The 16,172-nt window shown below is 46.7% G+C and overlaps 1 protein-coding gene and 1 long non-coding RNA gene across 8 annotated transcripts in view; one reads left to right on the top strand and one right to left on the bottom strand.

Annotated features, from left to right (window-relative positions):
- The window catches only part of kdm6ba (lysine (K)-specific demethylase 6B, a), a 94,024-nt gene that overhangs the window by 3,246 nt on the left and 74,606 nt on the right, over positions 1 to 16,172 (bottom strand). For all 7 annotated transcript variants that reach the window (XM_046380421.1, XM_046380418.1, XM_046380420.1 and 4 more), the window contains 19 exons: positions 12,545 to 12,630; positions 10,520 to 10,641; positions 10,013 to 10,136; positions 9,703 to 9,798; positions 9,314 to 9,599; positions 9,104 to 9,181; positions 8,706 to 8,876; positions 8,375 to 8,551; positions 7,567 to 8,133; positions 3,460 to 7,100; positions 3,032 to 3,158; positions 2,590 to 2,695; positions 2,178 to 2,383; positions 1,930 to 2,036; positions 1,772 to 1,840; positions 1,458 to 1,606; positions 1,202 to 1,316; positions 867 to 1,054; positions 247 to 388 (listed from right to left, as the gene is read on the bottom strand). In XM_046380421.1, coding sequence (XP_046236377.1) covers positions 247 to 388; positions 867 to 1,054; positions 1,202 to 1,316; positions 1,458 to 1,606; positions 1,772 to 1,840; positions 1,930 to 2,036; positions 2,178 to 2,383; positions 2,590 to 2,695; positions 3,032 to 3,158; positions 3,460 to 7,100; positions 7,567 to 8,133; positions 8,375 to 8,551; positions 8,706 to 8,876; positions 9,104 to 9,181; positions 9,314 to 9,599; positions 9,703 to 9,798; positions 10,013 to 10,131 — 6,344 coding nt within the window. In that variant the 5' untranslated portion in view covers positions 10,132 to 10,136; positions 10,520 to 10,641; positions 12,545 to 12,630. The remainder of the gene's footprint in view (positions 1 to 246; positions 389 to 866; positions 1,055 to 1,201; positions 1,317 to 1,457; positions 1,607 to 1,771; positions 1,841 to 1,929; positions 2,037 to 2,177; positions 2,384 to 2,589; positions 2,696 to 3,031; positions 3,159 to 3,459; positions 7,101 to 7,566; positions 8,134 to 8,374; positions 8,552 to 8,705; positions 8,877 to 9,103; positions 9,182 to 9,313; positions 9,600 to 9,702; positions 9,799 to 10,012; positions 10,137 to 10,519; positions 10,642 to 12,544; positions 12,631 to 16,172) is intronic.
- LOC124054442 lies at positions 35 to 1,381 on the top strand. Its single transcript, XR_006842382.1, has 3 exons — positions 35 to 751; positions 835 to 1,038; positions 1,211 to 1,381. It is a non-coding gene; the product is annotated as an uncharacterized LOC124054442 (long non-coding RNA).

The following is a 16,172-nucleotide window of genomic DNA, read 5'->3' as shown; positions in this document are numbered from 1 at the left end:
TATTTATTTATCCCCCCCCCCCAGTTTACAAATGCAACCACACTTAAATGAGTTTCACTTTCATTGAGGTTATACTGATGCTGACTTGTTATACTGAGAAAGATACTTTGTTCCACCTCATAGTTAACACCTTTTAGTGTAATGCACTAGTTTCAACAGTAACCTTAATGAAGATAGGGCTGCTGAATAGTTTTGGGTAAATGTCATTAACAAACTGGCAACTGAATGCAGTCTGTATGTACTCACTTAATCATCTTGTGGGTGTCTGGGTCTGTGATTTTGACAGTGCGGGCCACGTTCCAGGACACATGAATCATGGGGACGATGGATTTGACCTTCTTTACTTCATTCCACTCAAACCTCTCCAGGGCCAGCTGGTACTGGTAACCTGCACACACACATGAAACAATGTTGAAGAATGAAATATTTGAGAGTATAGAGTATTCACCCTGGACTGGTCGCCAGTCAATAGCAGGGCTGACTCACAAAGACGGACAATCACACACTCACACCTACGGGCAGTGTAGATCAGCCAATTAACCTAATGTGCATGTTTTTTGGGACTGTGGGAGGAAACCGGAGTACCCGGAGAAAACCCACGCAGGCACAGGGAGAACATGCAAACTCCACACAGAAGGGCCCAGACCTGGAACCCTGACAGTGTTAACCGCTGCACCACAAGTTAATTTCAGAGGGATCTCGAGTCACCCGCTATGGAAGACCAACGTAAAATCCATTGGTCTCCCACCAAGTAAGTTAACGTGTTTGTCACACTTTTGTATGTTCTCTGACATCCTAAAGGAATTTGAACTGCTCACAGTACCGCACAAACAGCAGCAGGTGTCAGTAGGTGGCGCACTCCTTACCATTGAGAGGTCCAACGTTCCAGGCAATGTTGTTGCACCAGCCAACAGCTTGAACCCAGTGAACAGTCCCAGCATTGATCCACACCAAGTCTCCAGGCCGTTGGATGAAGCGGTACACAGGGATGTTGGCGTTGTAGAGGTCCTCCAAGACTGGCCACCACGAGCCTGTCAGGTAGTCCACTCCGTGCCTGAACATATAAAAAACAGTTGCTCAGGCTGTGATGTTTGTTAGTAGAAACGTGTAGCGCTAAGCATCTTAATAAATCTTGAATAAATTCTCCAAATGCCTCTGTGTAAATACAGTGTCATGTCAGGCTGTCTGTCTGTCTACTCACTTTTCACAGAAATCACTGATGGCTTGCCAGTAGTTCTCATGGACGGAGAACCACTCGCAGTCTCCTGGGCCGATGTTGATGTTGACTGAGCAGAAGTTGTTGTTCTCTTGGTGACCTGTTCAAGGACAGAATTTTAAAAATGGTAACACATTTTCTGGGAATTAAACAGATCCTAATCCATGTAGTAATTTCTGTTGGATATTGTTCAACTAAATGTTGGTCTTCCTCCCATTATAGACAAAAAAGCGTCCTTTACCTGGTGTTCGGCTCCCTGGGACTTTCATGTACAGCTGGACAGTGTTCATGCCTAGGATTGTATGTCCAACGTGGCTCAGCATGTTTCCACTGGATGCTACACGCATAAATGCGGGCAGCTTCTGCAACTCTTGAAGCTGGGGCTTCCACCTGAGAAAGGACAGCAGATCAGAACACATATCAACTCACATCTTCAGCAGTTTATGGAGATCAACTGCATGGAGTATGTAGAAAGGAGCTTTTTGCTACAGTAATGTTGCACTACTGAGATAAGACCATTAGCTATAGAGATCACTAAGGGCTGAAGTTGCTCACCTCTTGGGATCTGAGAGGTCAATGTTGGTGCCAAATTTAATGATCTTCCCCACTGTTTTCTGCTCAGAACTGATGAAAAGGGAAACAGTTAAGCATTACTACAAACTGCAAAACATGAGCATTTTAGTCATGTTTTCCTGTGTTAACACCATCTTTACCTGCTGCTTTCTTTCGAGATATCCTTGCTGGGAGTATCGGAACTATTGGATGGCTTCTTCTCCTTCTCCTCGTCGTCGTCATCTTCCTCATCGCTGCCCTTCTCCTCCTGAAGACACATCATTTCATGTTTATCAGCTGGCTCATAGCACAGATATATTGTATTGAAGTACTAACTCTACCTCACATGTTTAAACTGGAATATACAGTATAGGAGAATTTAAATAAAGTTGTACTACAAGATTTTTACCTGCAGACTCTCTTGGAAGCTTGATGCCTGGTACTGGGCGTACTTAGCGATGGTGGTGTGGGAGCGGCTGCTCTCACAGGGCCATGTCTGACCGGTCCCACTGGGGTCCCAGTTCTCATCGGCAGGCTGCTGAACTTGAGTCCTGACTTCTACTGCCTGCTCTGCATTGGCTTCCACCAGTGACTTTGTGGAAAACAGCCCCAGGTCTAAAAGCAAGGACAGGGAGCATTGGGCACATACTTTCATTGCAATTATACATCGATTTATTGTGTAGGCTACAGAGAAGTAGTGATGACGTAAATGCATTGTAAAGTTGTGTGTAGCAAATGAGCCAAGATGTTGGATTTAACTGTTTTAGTAACTAGAGGCTTAGTATCAGAGGGGCATGTTAATGCATTACGTGTAAACTCACTGAGTCTGAGAGATCCAGCCAAGCCTCTGATGACAGTAACAGGATTCTTGGGGTCTGTACAGAATTGCAGCAGCACAGGGGAGAAGGCATCCCTCTTACTCTCCAACTACAGGGAAGAAAAATTACATCAGCACCCAGTAACAAATGGTTTCAGCACATTGGCTCTTTGTGCAGTGAATCACCACAAGAGGGCAGCACATGCATGTTATCAGTTGTCAATGTAAAGTACATACTACTCCATCTTTATGTTCTGTTGGTGTGAAGAATGTATTATTTGTGTGCTTTCTGATTAGAAAAATAAAGGTGGTTGATTTACAATCATACATTGGCTGTTTATTGCTGTGTTTAATAATGAATAAAATATGGTAACAGATAAAATATGTTGAGTAAAAGGCAGACATAAAGCTAGTATATATACAAACTGAAGTGGACAGTGACTTACATAGATGCTAGGTGTAGGAGGATTGAGTTTCTCTCTCGGAATGGGTTCCTCTGTGGTCATGATGGGCTTAACAGAGAAGGCTGGGAGCAAGTAAGATTCTCTGAACTTCCCTTTTACTCTGGCCCCCCTAGAACAGAAATAAGAGAACGTGTTGACAAATGAGCAGTTGTAGTATATAGCATCATATTTTGTACCTTTGCATATGAGCTACCTAATGTATCTTTTTTCACAAATATGCTACTCTTAGCAGTATTCTAAATGTTTATACATTGTTCATATGAATATCTGATAGATCATTAGACTAGGTAGCATGAAAAAAGTGCCAATCTTTTAAGATTAATTTTTAAGATTGCCTGACATGCAAAGAAGTCCAGGTCACATTTTACATTAAATTCTGGTTTAGAGAGGTTCCTACACAGTGCACTTACTTGCATGACCTGATGATTTCACTGGCAGTGTTCTTGATGCTTATTTCCTCCAGTGGGATCCTCTTTTCCTCCACTTCAGAGGCAATAAAGGTCTCCCTGTCACCGCTCTCCACTTTGATCAGACGAATCTTCAGCTCCTTGGGTGGCCCATCTGACAGTGCCTTAAGTTTCATAAAGTCTGTTGAACCTAATGAAGAACCAGATTCTGAGGCTTTGTTGTGCTTAGAAGAACACTCTGCGTGTTCTCCTTCACTGGTGGAGCTGGCACCAGATCCCACTTTACGTTTCTTTTTATCTGTGTCACTATGACTCCGATTCTTGTCGGACCCCTCTTTGCTCTGGAGGTTGAGGTCACCAAGAATTCTGCGGTCCTTCTTCTCCTTATGGCTCTTGCCGTCCTTATGCCGCTTGTGGCTGGAGCCGGAATGAGTGGAAGATGATGAAGAAGATGAGAAGGTCATCTCCTCTCTCTTTTCTCTATGCTTCTTTTCTTTCCTGTCTTCATGCTTCCTGCTGCTACTGTGGCTGTGACCATGCTTCCGCTTCTTCTCTTTCTCCCGCTCTTTATCTCTGTCCCTGTTCCTGTCTTTCTCTCTGTGTTCCTTTACTTTCTCAGGCTTGTGTCTGTCCTCCGCTTTGCCATTGCCGTCGGATTTACCAAGGGAGTTCTTGTTCGGAAGTGACTGTCGACTAAGCATGACCTCGCAGCTCTTGCCCAATTCTGCCAGAGAAGACGCAGAGATGGTTGTCAGTACTTCCTCCTCCTTAACAGGATTCATAGCAGGAATCCTCTCCCCTTTGCTAGAGTTTATTGTTTCCTCTGTTCCCTCATCCCTCCAAACATCAGCATCCTCTATTTTCAGTTTCTTGTCCTCTAGCAGGGAAGGAGAGGACTTAAAAGGTGGGACAGCTGGACTGAATGGTGGATTGGTTGAATCTGACGTGGGAGAACTACCTTGCTGCTGGGGGCAGATGTCAGGACCCAGTGACAGTGAAGAGGAATATTTGACCCCAACCAGAGCTGATGGAGGAGGTCTCCCAAAAGGCCCACCCCGGTAAGCATACTTCTGGCTCTCAAGGACTGTTGCTAGGGACTTGAACATGCTGTTCACACCTGTTTGGTGGAGGTGGGGTCTTTGGGGTGGTGGAGAACATGATGGGGTCTCAGAGTCTTCGTCCTCATCTTCCTCATCAATCTCACTTTTACTCTGCTCAGGGAAGCCATAAAGTTTAGCCAGGTCACTGTGGCGGTAATTGGTGTTTCCTACCCCTATTCCCATGTCCATTGACTGTTTAGGGTTGAGAGGGACATTTGGAGAGGGTTTAAGGTAGTCCTCATCCTCCTCATTGAGAGAAGACGTTCGGCTGCAGGGGGATGCCAAAGAGCCTTGGCGGCTAAGGACAGGAGGGCTGGCATGCAGATTGGATCCGAAGTCGTCCTGGTTAGGCTGATGCTTTGTTGCTGGAATGAGGTCTGGGGCACACAGGTAGCTCTTGATAGGCTGGACACTAGGGGAAAAGCTGTCAAGAAGACATGTGGACCCAGTCTTTTCATTGTTATACATCTCCTCTTCCTTTTTGATAGATTCATCCAGCATGGCCATGATGTTAGCCAGACCATCAGGGAGTAGTGTGGACAGTTCAGATGGCTCTTCCTCAAACTGAGCACTGTCAGAGTCAGTGCCACAGCTGCTGGCATTTTGCAAACTGCTTCCTGTCACCTGCTTGTTGAGGATTCCCCTTGTAGAGGTGGAGGATAAAGGTGGTGGTGGTGGTGGGTTTTCTCTGGGAAAGGCCTGATACAGTTTGGGGGGCTCTCTTAGTGCCAAGGTAGGGAGAGAGTTTTGGCTGCTGTCTCTTTCCCTAGCTGAGTCTTTGGATTGGTTAGGTGCAGCCTGCATTGCAGGGGGCTTGTTGGGGTATACCGACTGATTCATCCCTGAGGTATTGTGTGTTGATGAGGGACTGAAAGTCGTTCCACCGTTGTTGTTCCACATCTCCCTCTGCCTCTGCTTTTCTCTAGCATGTTCAGTCTGAGGTGTAAGAGGGGGCGGCCGCAGCCTTTCTATAGGAGTAGTGGTGGTGGGTGTTTGGCCTGGTGGACAAGGGAGTAAGCCTCCACGGCTTAGCCAAGGGTAGGGGGGTGAAGCTTGGGAGCTGGGGGGAGATGGACCTGCAGGAGGTACGTTAACAGCAGACAGGCGAGGAGGTGGGGGTGTTGGGTAAGTGTTGGCAGAGAGGAGTCTCTCCAGATTTTCAATAGCAGTCTGCTCTTTGCCTTTTGAACTGCACAGTTCCTCCTCCCTCTTTTGCGCCATCCTCTTTCTCTCCTCCTCTTTCCTCTCCAGCTCTCTCTGTTTTTGCTTTTCTTCCTCCTGCCTCTCCAGTTCTCGCTTCTTTCTCTCAAGCTCCTGCCTCTCTGCCTCTTGCTTCTTCCTCTCCTCCTCTTGCCTCTCCCACTCTCTCCTCTTTCTTTCTCGCTCCTTTTTCTCCCATTCTCTCTTTTTCCTCTCCTCTTCCTTCCTTTCCCAATCTCTCTTTTTCCTCTCCTCCTCCTGCTTCTCCCATTCTCTCCTTTTCCTCTCTTCCTCCAGCCTCTCCGCTTCTCTCCTCCTCCTCCTCTCTTCTTCTTGCTTCTTTTTTCTCTCCTGCTCCTGCCTCTCCCATTCTCTCCTCTTTTCCTCCTCCTGTCTATCCAGTTCTTTCTTTTTTCTCTCCTCCTCCTCCTTTTCCAGCTCTTTCCTCTTCCTCTCCTCATCCCGCTTTTGTCTCATTTCCCACTCTTTTTTCTTTCTCTCCTCTTCTCTCATTCTTTTTTCCCGCTCCTCTCTGTCCCTCTTCTTCCTTTCTTCAGCTTGCATGTGACCCTCTAGCTCTGCATCAAGCTTGTCTAGAGCCTCTTCGATGGACTGAGGGACAGAGGTTGAAGTTGGTGGTCGAATCTGGGACTGAGAGTACACCTGGGTTGAGGCAGAGCGGACAGTGGAGCGAGGAGGAGTTGGGTAGTATGTAGTGGGAGAGCTAGGAAGAGGATTTGAAGCTCTGCTTGTAATCACACTGTCTCCTGCCCTCTGGTGCCCTGAGGAGAACAAAGACGATGATGATGTGGAAAATGCGGGGGGTCGCTCCAGTTCAGCCTGAGTGTAGTATGACGTCTTGCCCTTCAAGGGCTGGGACTTGGTGGGTCCCTCTCGTTGTGGTCTGGGCAGCCCCTGTTGATGAGATCTGGTGACAGCGTGATCTCTCGGACACCCTGGCTGCAGCAGAGCATCCAGCTGAGAGGCGGGGCTAGTGATGCCACTGGCGGAAGTTTGGGGCACTGGCTCTCTTCCTCTCTGCCAGCTGTTAATACTGCTGCCACTGTTCACAGAGCAACTAGCAGGGGGTGATGTGGTTAGTGCAGAGTCACCGGCCATATTTACACTTCTAGAGCTGCCACGATTCCTGCCAACGGAGCAGGAGGCCTGCGATATGGGAAGATTGGGGGTGATGACAGATGTTGGAGTAGAGCTGGTTGGGGGCAAAGGAGGGCTGACATGATGGCGATGTTGGGAGGAGCCTGGAACCCGACTATCCACGACCTGATTGTGGCTCTGCTGGTGCTGAGGTAGCAGTCCTGGAGGCCTGTAGACGCCCGACTCCTGCGGAGACACGACAATTTTCAATTAATTTAATAACAATCACCACCTTAAGCACGACACTGCAGGTTAATACTGTAAAAGCTTTTACTCTGTCATATCACCTTGAAACATCCAGAGTTTTCTAAAGTTTTATGTTTAAACAGGACATTTCACATCTGATTAAATATGCTATAATTTCCAGAACAGGTTCAAATTCTTGTTTCATTTTGCTGACATAATACAGTCTACTGAGGTTTTCATGAATCACAAAATACTGTCTAGAGCCATATTCTTTTGCATATTTTTTTTCATTATAAAATCTCATGCTGAAATATGCATAAAAGTCAACTGTCATGAGATAACTTTTGGTGTGAATTGGCACAATATAAATAAACTGAACTGCGTTGAATAGAATATCTGCAGAAGAACAAACTGATAAAGACACGGTACAAAGACATTAGCTAGCGCATGAATCACTTGTACTCACTAAGGAGTGACTGCTGGGCCTGCTCTGGTATCTCCAGGCCTCATGGGGTCCACTTTGCTGTTGCTGAGGTACTGAGGTGCTGCTGGCAGGAGGAAGTGGAGGAGGGGAACCCTGGTGCCCCAGCCCTGGGTGAGGCTGGAAGTGGCTGTAAGGCACACTACTGCTGCTGCCACTGTTGTTGCTGGTTGCAGGAGGGTTTGCTGGTGACGACTGGGCATGTAGGTGTTGATCTCGGTCTCCCCTGGTTGAGTTAGATCCAGTATGAGAGGTAGCTTGGCTGCCACCTTGGCTCCCGATGAGGGGGCTTCTCTGGTTATGAGGACCATGAGCCTCCATGGCCTGGCAGGGTGGAGCTAGCCCCAGTTTGGAGCTGGGGCTGGGGTAGGAGGAGTGAGGGGACTGCTGGTTAACAACCTGAGACTGGAATGTGTCTTTCTGGAGCTGAGGAGCACATCCCTGGTTGTAGCTTCCTGGTGAGGAGTTTGGTAGAGGGGAGAGGTTTGAAGGCGTGGAAGAAGCAGGAGAGGACTTTTGGGTGTAGCTGCCCATTCCTTGTTTATTGTTTTCCTGTTTGACAATACAGAACAAGCAACAATGTATCAGAGGATGAAAGTAATGAAAAACATATTTATGGCACAGCACACAATAATCTGTGAAGTTCAGATAGCTAATAGATTCAGTGCATCTTTATGTATTGTATCTCAATCCAATCATAGTTTTACCACTGATTATGGTCAATAGGAAAATATGAATCCCTGGCTCCAATGATGATAAATCTCAGAAAGGGATGTGTTCTTACTGTTCGGACCTGGAACTCTTGCATTGGAGGGTTCTTGCGGTCAGAGGAGTGGGGCTGCCAGGGAGTGCTGTTGTTCTTGTGAAGAGGGTTCCAAAAGGCAGGTTTTGGGGGGAGGGGGTGGGCCAACGATTGGTGCTGAGATAACATGGACTGGCCAGGGAAACGCTGCAGTCCAGCATGTGATACCTACACATGGAGTGGGGCATTTCAATATTTATCATTCAAAGATCCAACTAATCCTAACAAAAAAGAAGATCTAGACAGATCTAGAGACGAGGTTAGAAACTGCCACTCATTGTGTCTGTTTTAGTATAAAAGAAAAAAAAACGTTTGTTTTTACCTGATCTGAACTCTTTTTCCTCTTGCTGGGGCTGGGACAGTCCTCTGCAGCTGAGCGAGAGGGTGGGAGCAGCGAAGGCGGTGGAGTGTGCTGGATAACAGAGTGCTCTCCCAGTGGAGGGCCCGGTCTCTTCAGCTGACCCCCTAGCATCTTCCCTGGATAACCCCTCTGCTGTGAACAGAATAATAAAAGAATCAGTCTTGTGGCAGATGAAGACGACCAGTGCGACTATTTTAGTGTCAAAAACATTCTTTTGCTGAGGTATTCAGTGTGAGCGGCTCTGAATGGAGTATGTCTTTCACCTGTCTGGCTGCAGCAGAAATGGCAGTCAGAATGGGCACTATTCTATGTCTGTGTGCATGATGAAATATGATCATAGCCAATTATAGAGCTCCTACCTGGTGCACCTGAGCCCACATCTCATCTCCCAGCAATGGTGGACCCCGGGGGACATGTTGCTCCTGAGGACCCCCAAACTAAAACAGACAGCAAAGACAACACAGAAACCATGAACATTTGTTTCTTCTATTCTTCTATCCATTTAGACTCAGTATAACTCTGGTGTATAAGTCTGCCTGCCTGAAATCAACTGTAGCTTTGCTACTCACCTTCAGCAGTTGGTTTGGCCTGTTCAGGGGATGATGGGGGTTGTGGGGAGGCCCACCGCTGTTTGCATAGCCTCCATTATGGAGACGTAGTGAATGCTCATTGGGCAGGGGCACAACAGGATGTCCTTGAGGAGGGAGGTGGGAATCATACAGCTGACCAAGTTGCTCCCATGCTCTATGGGGAGGTGGAGGATGAAGATGATGTGGAGGAGGTCTCTGCTGCTCCCTCTGCAGACATGGTAACATTGACTGTGGGAGCTCAAGCTTCTCACTTCCACGCATGGGCCTGCACAGGCAATAAAGACAAAAGGGTTAAACAATATTAAAAAATATGACATCAAAAGCTTGCTTCATTGTTTGTTTTATGTAAATGAATGTGCATGTCTTACCCATTACTAAAGAATTTATTGGCATGGTTCAGTCCGCCCATATGGCCAGGAGGTAGATGGGAGAGGAGTTGGTGTTGGTTCATTCCAGGCGAACACCTGATGAGGATCACAGACAGCACACGCAGTGCAGTCAGAGGACATTTCTCAGCTGTTTTTACCCCAAGGTCATTAAGCAAATTTAGAGATGTTAAGTCAGCACTTCAGGAAAGGCATGGAAATAACCGCCCTAATGACAACTTCAACTTGATAGGTTTAGGTTAGCAAAGAGGTTTGTAAAAGTCTGTGTGTCTGCGTTGTCATGGCTACATACCTGGCAGGTGGCTGCCAGGCGCGGCCGCCCACGGGAGCCCATGGTCCCCGGTTGTGTCCGTCCAGAGGGAAGGAATCCCGTGTGCCACGCCCACCAAACTGCTCTACTGCGTGATGCATCCAGCCTGTGGATGTTAGCAACATAACCATTTAGTCTACTCGCATGCTTGTTGTTATGAAACAAACACCAGGGTCTGATGGACTGCTTTAAAGCTCTACTGCACTACAATAACTTGTTATCCCATCAAAATTATTAGCTGTAGCTGAGGGAGTCTGACTCACTCACAGATTGCTTTTAAATGTTCTTGTCTCTTCTGTACATAAATATAGCAGTTTAAAACCAATGTTTTATTTGAAGTGTAATTATTTCATTTTAACATGTATTGCCACATGTTTCTATAAACCACTGGTATTAACTTATTTAAGCTAACGTAACAGCCTCATGACCTATATATCATACACAACAAAACTGTCTATCATCAAAGTGAATTAGAAGGCTCTTACTCACCAAACTAGCTGTGTCTGTGAAGCCCTCCACTGCAGCACAGAGAGGGCCTCACTCCAACACTGAGAATATCTGTACAGTCCGACTCCTTTGGCTTTAGCACCAAGAACCCCAAAGCCTACTGGCTGCAGAGAGAAAGAGAAGAACAGGAGAGCCACTATGAGAGCAGGCGAGACAGAGATGCACTGAAAAGTCAATAAATGCCAGTGGGCTCTCTATTATATACAGGCTAGTGTGTGTGTGTGTGTGTGCGCGCGAGTTGGAGAGCTTGTCAGCAGAGAGGGGAGGGTGTAAGTACAATATAGGGCAGCCAAGAGCTTGGTGATACTGCAGAGGAAACCTGAAATAAACCCTTTATTTGCCCTAGTTGCCATCCAATTCCGAAATTTCTTCTGATTCTGCTCTGGTTAGGACATTCTCCCAAGCATCATTTGAATAACTTTTATTTTTATTAAATTATCCTGAAGTCTCAAATTGTGATGGATGTCTTTGTCTGTGGGAAGGCTGCTGTGATTCAGTCAGCCTGTAGGAGGCGCCAGTAAGCCAGCTGGCACAGAGCAGGATTATTAGCGAGGCCCAGATGGCTCAATGGGGAGCTCACCTATGAGGACAGACCTGGGGTTACTGTAATCCTTACCATGGGCCTCCTGATAACAAGAGACAGAGGGAAAGACTAAGAGTGAGAGGCCTTGGTCACATGCCAAGAGTGTGTGCATGTGTGTGTGTGGTGTTTGAAGCAATGCCAAGTGTGCAAGCTGTATGGTCGTGTCAGGTTTGTGTTGATTTAGTGCATGTGTGAGAGAGAGAGTTGTGTGCACTCTTAAGTGGATGATTGTGTGTGTGCGTGTGTGTGTGCGTGCTGCAGCGCTCTTAAGGGTGTGTGTATAAAGTGTGTGTGCATGCCCGGCGGATACACTAAGGTTTAATCTCATTACGGCAGGCGTGATGGCAAGGGAGAGGGGGGCAACAGCGACAGACGGTCTGAACAGGATGGAAAGATAGATTAAGGAGAAAAGACGGAGATGGAGAGGAGGGGAAGGGATAGAGGGGAGTGGAGTGAAGAGTAGGAACGGTGCCACGAAAACGCCCACACACCTTCCCACACAGATATACCGCGTCGACACAAAGGAAAGCGGTTGAGGGGGAAAATGCATAAAAGAAGCTGAAAGATAACTCCCTCCCCTCCCTGCTTTCTGAAAAACTGGACACAAACACACACAGAGTACAAAAAAACAGAAGGTGTCAAGATACAAAGAAGTCTGTGTTTCAAAGTACTTCGATTAAAAAAAAAAAAGAAAAAGACAATAAAAGAGACCCCTGACAAAATCTGAGAGGGACGAATTTACACCTGCACATTCAGCACTGCTGCGGTTGGCAAACCATCAAATCATCAAAACCCTCACTTTGTCCGTTGGACACAGCAATTTAGCAGTCTCACCTCCCTCACACTAATTTGGACGACGTAATTTTGAAGACGACATGACCATTGGAAAATGTGATTTCCGTCGGCGTGGGAGCGTAACATAAAAAGAAACGAATTGCAGCTCCAAATGTTCAAGCCACGTAAGGACAGCGAGTCAACGGGTACGTGACTGGTAATGTATAATGCATCAGCTGGAGAGTAGACATGCGCACACAGGTTGTGATTCATTTCTCTTGCTCAGCTGCACAGCACTCTTCCAACAGTTTCCCAAAATTAGCACTGGTCATATGCAGTCCTTCCTCCCACTAGGTTCCTCCTCTCCTCCCATCTTCCTCCCACCAGCTCTGGCTCTTTCTGTCTCTATTTAAAGCTCGAGAGGGGATATTTCAGTCGCTGCACATTTTTAGGTTGTCAGGAGGGGTGCTATACAGTGACACACACACACACACACACCACACACCGCCCTTTTTATCTCTCTTCTTGCACCTCACAGGGATCATCATCCACCAGACCTTGCTGCTATGTGAAGATAGGAGAACTGTCAAGACTGCACATGACACGCTTTAAGAAAAACTCAAACAAAGACACACTCCTGCTGAGCATACCTTTTAGAGTAGCACCAAGTTATTGATTCACAGTTGTGTTAAGTCTCAGCTTCGGCTGCCAATCATCTCCCTGGGGTCTCCTCAACCTTGAAAGACAGAGAAGACAAAAACATTCATGTCAAGCTGTCATAAAAACAACACAAAGTCACACTGAATGAGTTATGATCAAAACTGTCATGAACCTAAAGCCTCAAAGCGTATGACACGATTCGGGTCTGAGGGTGGTCTTTTTACTGCAAACAGAAACCTTCTTTCGTCCTATTTTCCGACTTTCTAGGCAGCTAGTCGTCACTACTCTCACACCTCTTGGTTTCCTGACTTCTGAGGTGACGCCTGGTTTCAGAGCATGTGTGGAAAAGGTGTCTCAGAGGCAAAGGGGGAAAAATCCAGGGACGCAGGGACGCCGACACAATGGGACCGAAGGGGGGGGGGGGGCTCTGGTTCGTTCGCTCTCACTCTCTATGTCCTCACACAGACACAATGGTTAGGACTGACTGCGCAGCTTAACGGAAGAACAGACACACAAACGAGGCTGATCTCACTCGATCTCGCAGGAAGAGCCAGCACAGCTAAGTCAGCTTTCACATGTGAAAGAAAAGCGCTCAGGGGTGGGGGGGTAGGAGTAAAATAATAAAACACATGGCTGGTTTCAAATCAGAAAAATGAAAGAGAGAGAGATATCAAAAGACATTCAGCGACACTCCCAGCTGTGACTGATGAGTGCAAACAGGGACACAGTGTCAAGGTTGTAATTACCACTTTTATAGAGGGTGTGTGCTTATGTCTGTTGTGACCAAACAGTCGTCTAATCCAGTCGCTAGCCTGGCTATCACATTGCTCACAGCCACTCCACCAGCACAGTGTAAGAAACTCTGAAACTAGATAGCATGCACGGACAGCAGGCCGTGTTACAAACCAGCTCATGTTGATATCAGGTGATAGCAAAGTGACGAAACGTGGTTACATCAGCTATGAGTTAGTGTTACGTATGGTGCGGGGAAAACGGTGAAAGTGTGCGCGAGCATTACGCATTTCATTTATTGGGGGGGAACCCCCCTCCAGATGACTCAGCGCCCTGGAAAAGGGCTTACCCCAAACCGCTCAACCTAAACGCCGCCCACCTGGGACACCGGGGGCGTGCTTCTGCACTGTCACAGATGTGACAAAATCGGGAATTTCTCGGACTTCGTGATGTCATTTCTGCTTCTGAAGTGCGCTTACGTGAGTTGATAGTGCGTGTCTGTACGTGTGTTTATACAGACAAACAGGATGTGATGGTGAGCTGCGGGGCAACAGGGGGTTTCATGGTCGAAAGTTGATTCTAATTGCCAGACCACAAGTTCAAGAGAAAATGACGAACATGTTAGTCAGACAGTTTTGAATTCATGTTAACTTCAGCTAGTTGTGTTCAGAAATCCAAAAATAATTTTTTTTTAATGTGAGATTTTTTGCTTTCGCTTTTACCTCAGGCTAACCACAACAAGCTCTAGTGTATCTCTATACAGCTGAGTATAGCAGGTGAACCAAGGTTCAGAGAAAACTGCTACCATCTTGCTAGTCTCCTCAGTGAACGTATACACAGCTAACATATTCACGAACTATTATCAAAACAATGACACACTTTGCTGCTACATCAAAAATTCCTCCACGGTACATTTTGTTCCTGTCAACACCCTCATTGCTGGAGTTCTGCAAGTTAGTTTGTCCAAGCAACATCAGCTCTCAGTCGGGAGGAGGGGCCAAGCAGGAAGCTTTGGCAAAGTGACAAGCTGTGCCAACTGTCGTCAACCAAGCTCTGTTGAATTCTCTGTGGCGTCTAACAGAAACATACAAGCAAAAACAAAACAAAAAAAAAAGAAAATTCCACCGACATGAAACAAAAGTCACAAGCTTGCGGCTGTGCACGTGGAGGCCTGCTTGGTCACTAACGTGAGTTGGGGGGAGCAAATGGTTGAAATGAAGATGTTCAGATGACATCCATCTCTGTGCAGTAGCCTGAGTTTATACACCCTCACTCTCCCCTGCCAACCGCCAGTCTGCTCTGGTCCCCAGCCAGACAACCACACTGAGGCCATGAGAGGAAAATAGACTGGAGAGAAACAAGAGGGAGGCAGTGAGGGCATACACTGCAAAAAATATCCACTGGTACAAGTGTAAAAAATTCTAATTCTTTCCTTCATTCTGACACTTGAAAAACCTGGAGAAAAAAGTAGGATTCTGTCATCCTGGTGGCAGGTTTTTCTAATCGCTTTATTAAATTGTCGTGATTAAGCAATAAATATGAAATGTATGATTTGTTGAGCTGGAGATTTGACTTTTTGAAGCAGGCGGTTTAGACTGACAACGCCGGAGTGACCGTTTGAACAATCGCAGAAGAGGACACCACTGAATACTAAAAGCTCGAGGCAGGCAGGAAGCTGGAGAGTGTTACTGTCCTAGTGAAGTCACAGTGGAGCCTGTCTGATAAGAACTGGCCAGATAAGGCTGGGACAAGTGGCTGATAAAAAAGAAAACAGAGCAAGGGAAAAGTTCTGGCAGTGGATGACGGAAAGGCCATGCATGGTCCTGTCTCCCTCCCTCCCTCCTTGTCTTGTTCTCGTTCCTCTCTACTCCATTTGGCCATTACATAATCAGACCCAGATAGAGATCGTGTTCTGAAGGAAACACCGTGCATTTCTCTCTTTTACACACACATCCACAGAGAAACAGCCAGCCTCTGCATCCGTCCTCCCCCACCCGGTTGGCAGGGCGCCCTTGCGTGTATGCACGTACAAGCGCGTGTTTATTTGTTAGTGCGTGTGCAAACGTCAGCGAACGCCATTCCAAGACGGTGATGTGGGTTAAGCTTCATCACGTCTTTACGCACAAAGAAAATCAGAAGGCACCGTTTCAGTCAGCACACTCCAGGCAGCACGGGTTCACCCGAGGACACAGCATGCAAACGCTGTTTCTGCACACCAGCACAGGAGCATCTGAACTCTGCGATGGATGACTAGCTCTGGCTAGCATCCATCTCAGCAACATATCCCTTCATCCACAGGGCAGAGCGCTGACCTAACCCTTCGCACGGTTGCACCCGGGCAACCTCTGCGCTCGGCATCAGCATGCTGGCCAGTCATAACAGACCAGATAAAAGCTTGTGTTTGTCTTACTTTGTCTCCTCCTGGTTTATATGTGCACTTTCTCGCATCTGACCTACAATCAGGCCACAACAGACGAAGGAAGGTCAACAAATCTTCCCTTTTAAAGATATTATATGTTACATTTCCACACTAAAATGCCTATTATTTGACTTTGTTACATATTTCATTGTGTTCTGTATTATCTCAAATGTTTTCGACCTAGAGAAACCTGAAATTTTATTCAACCTAATGCAATTTATTTTAGTTGCCTGTGGCAACTTGACCTCCAGGAGAGTCAGGGTGAGGAGGGAAGCCTGCGAACGTGACTAAATGTAACATGAATAAAACTGAAAAACATTTCTGCCTCGAGTCAAGTCAGACAGAACTTCATCAGCAATGAAGGCTGTTTAACAACGAAGACAACTTCCATGATCACATGCTATGCACGTCTGTTTTGCTATTGAGAAACCCAGTTTAACCTCCGCTGGGTGATTCTTATTTCAACA

Source organism: Scatophagus argus, chromosome 23 (genome assembly GCF_020382885.2).
Source record: "Scatophagus argus isolate fScaArg1 chromosome 23, fScaArg1.pri, whole genome shotgun sequence".
Classification (NCBI taxonomy): domain Eukaryota; kingdom Metazoa; phylum Chordata; class Actinopteri; family Scatophagidae; genus Scatophagus; species Scatophagus argus.
This window is presented reverse-complemented; position numbering and strand designations above follow the sequence as displayed.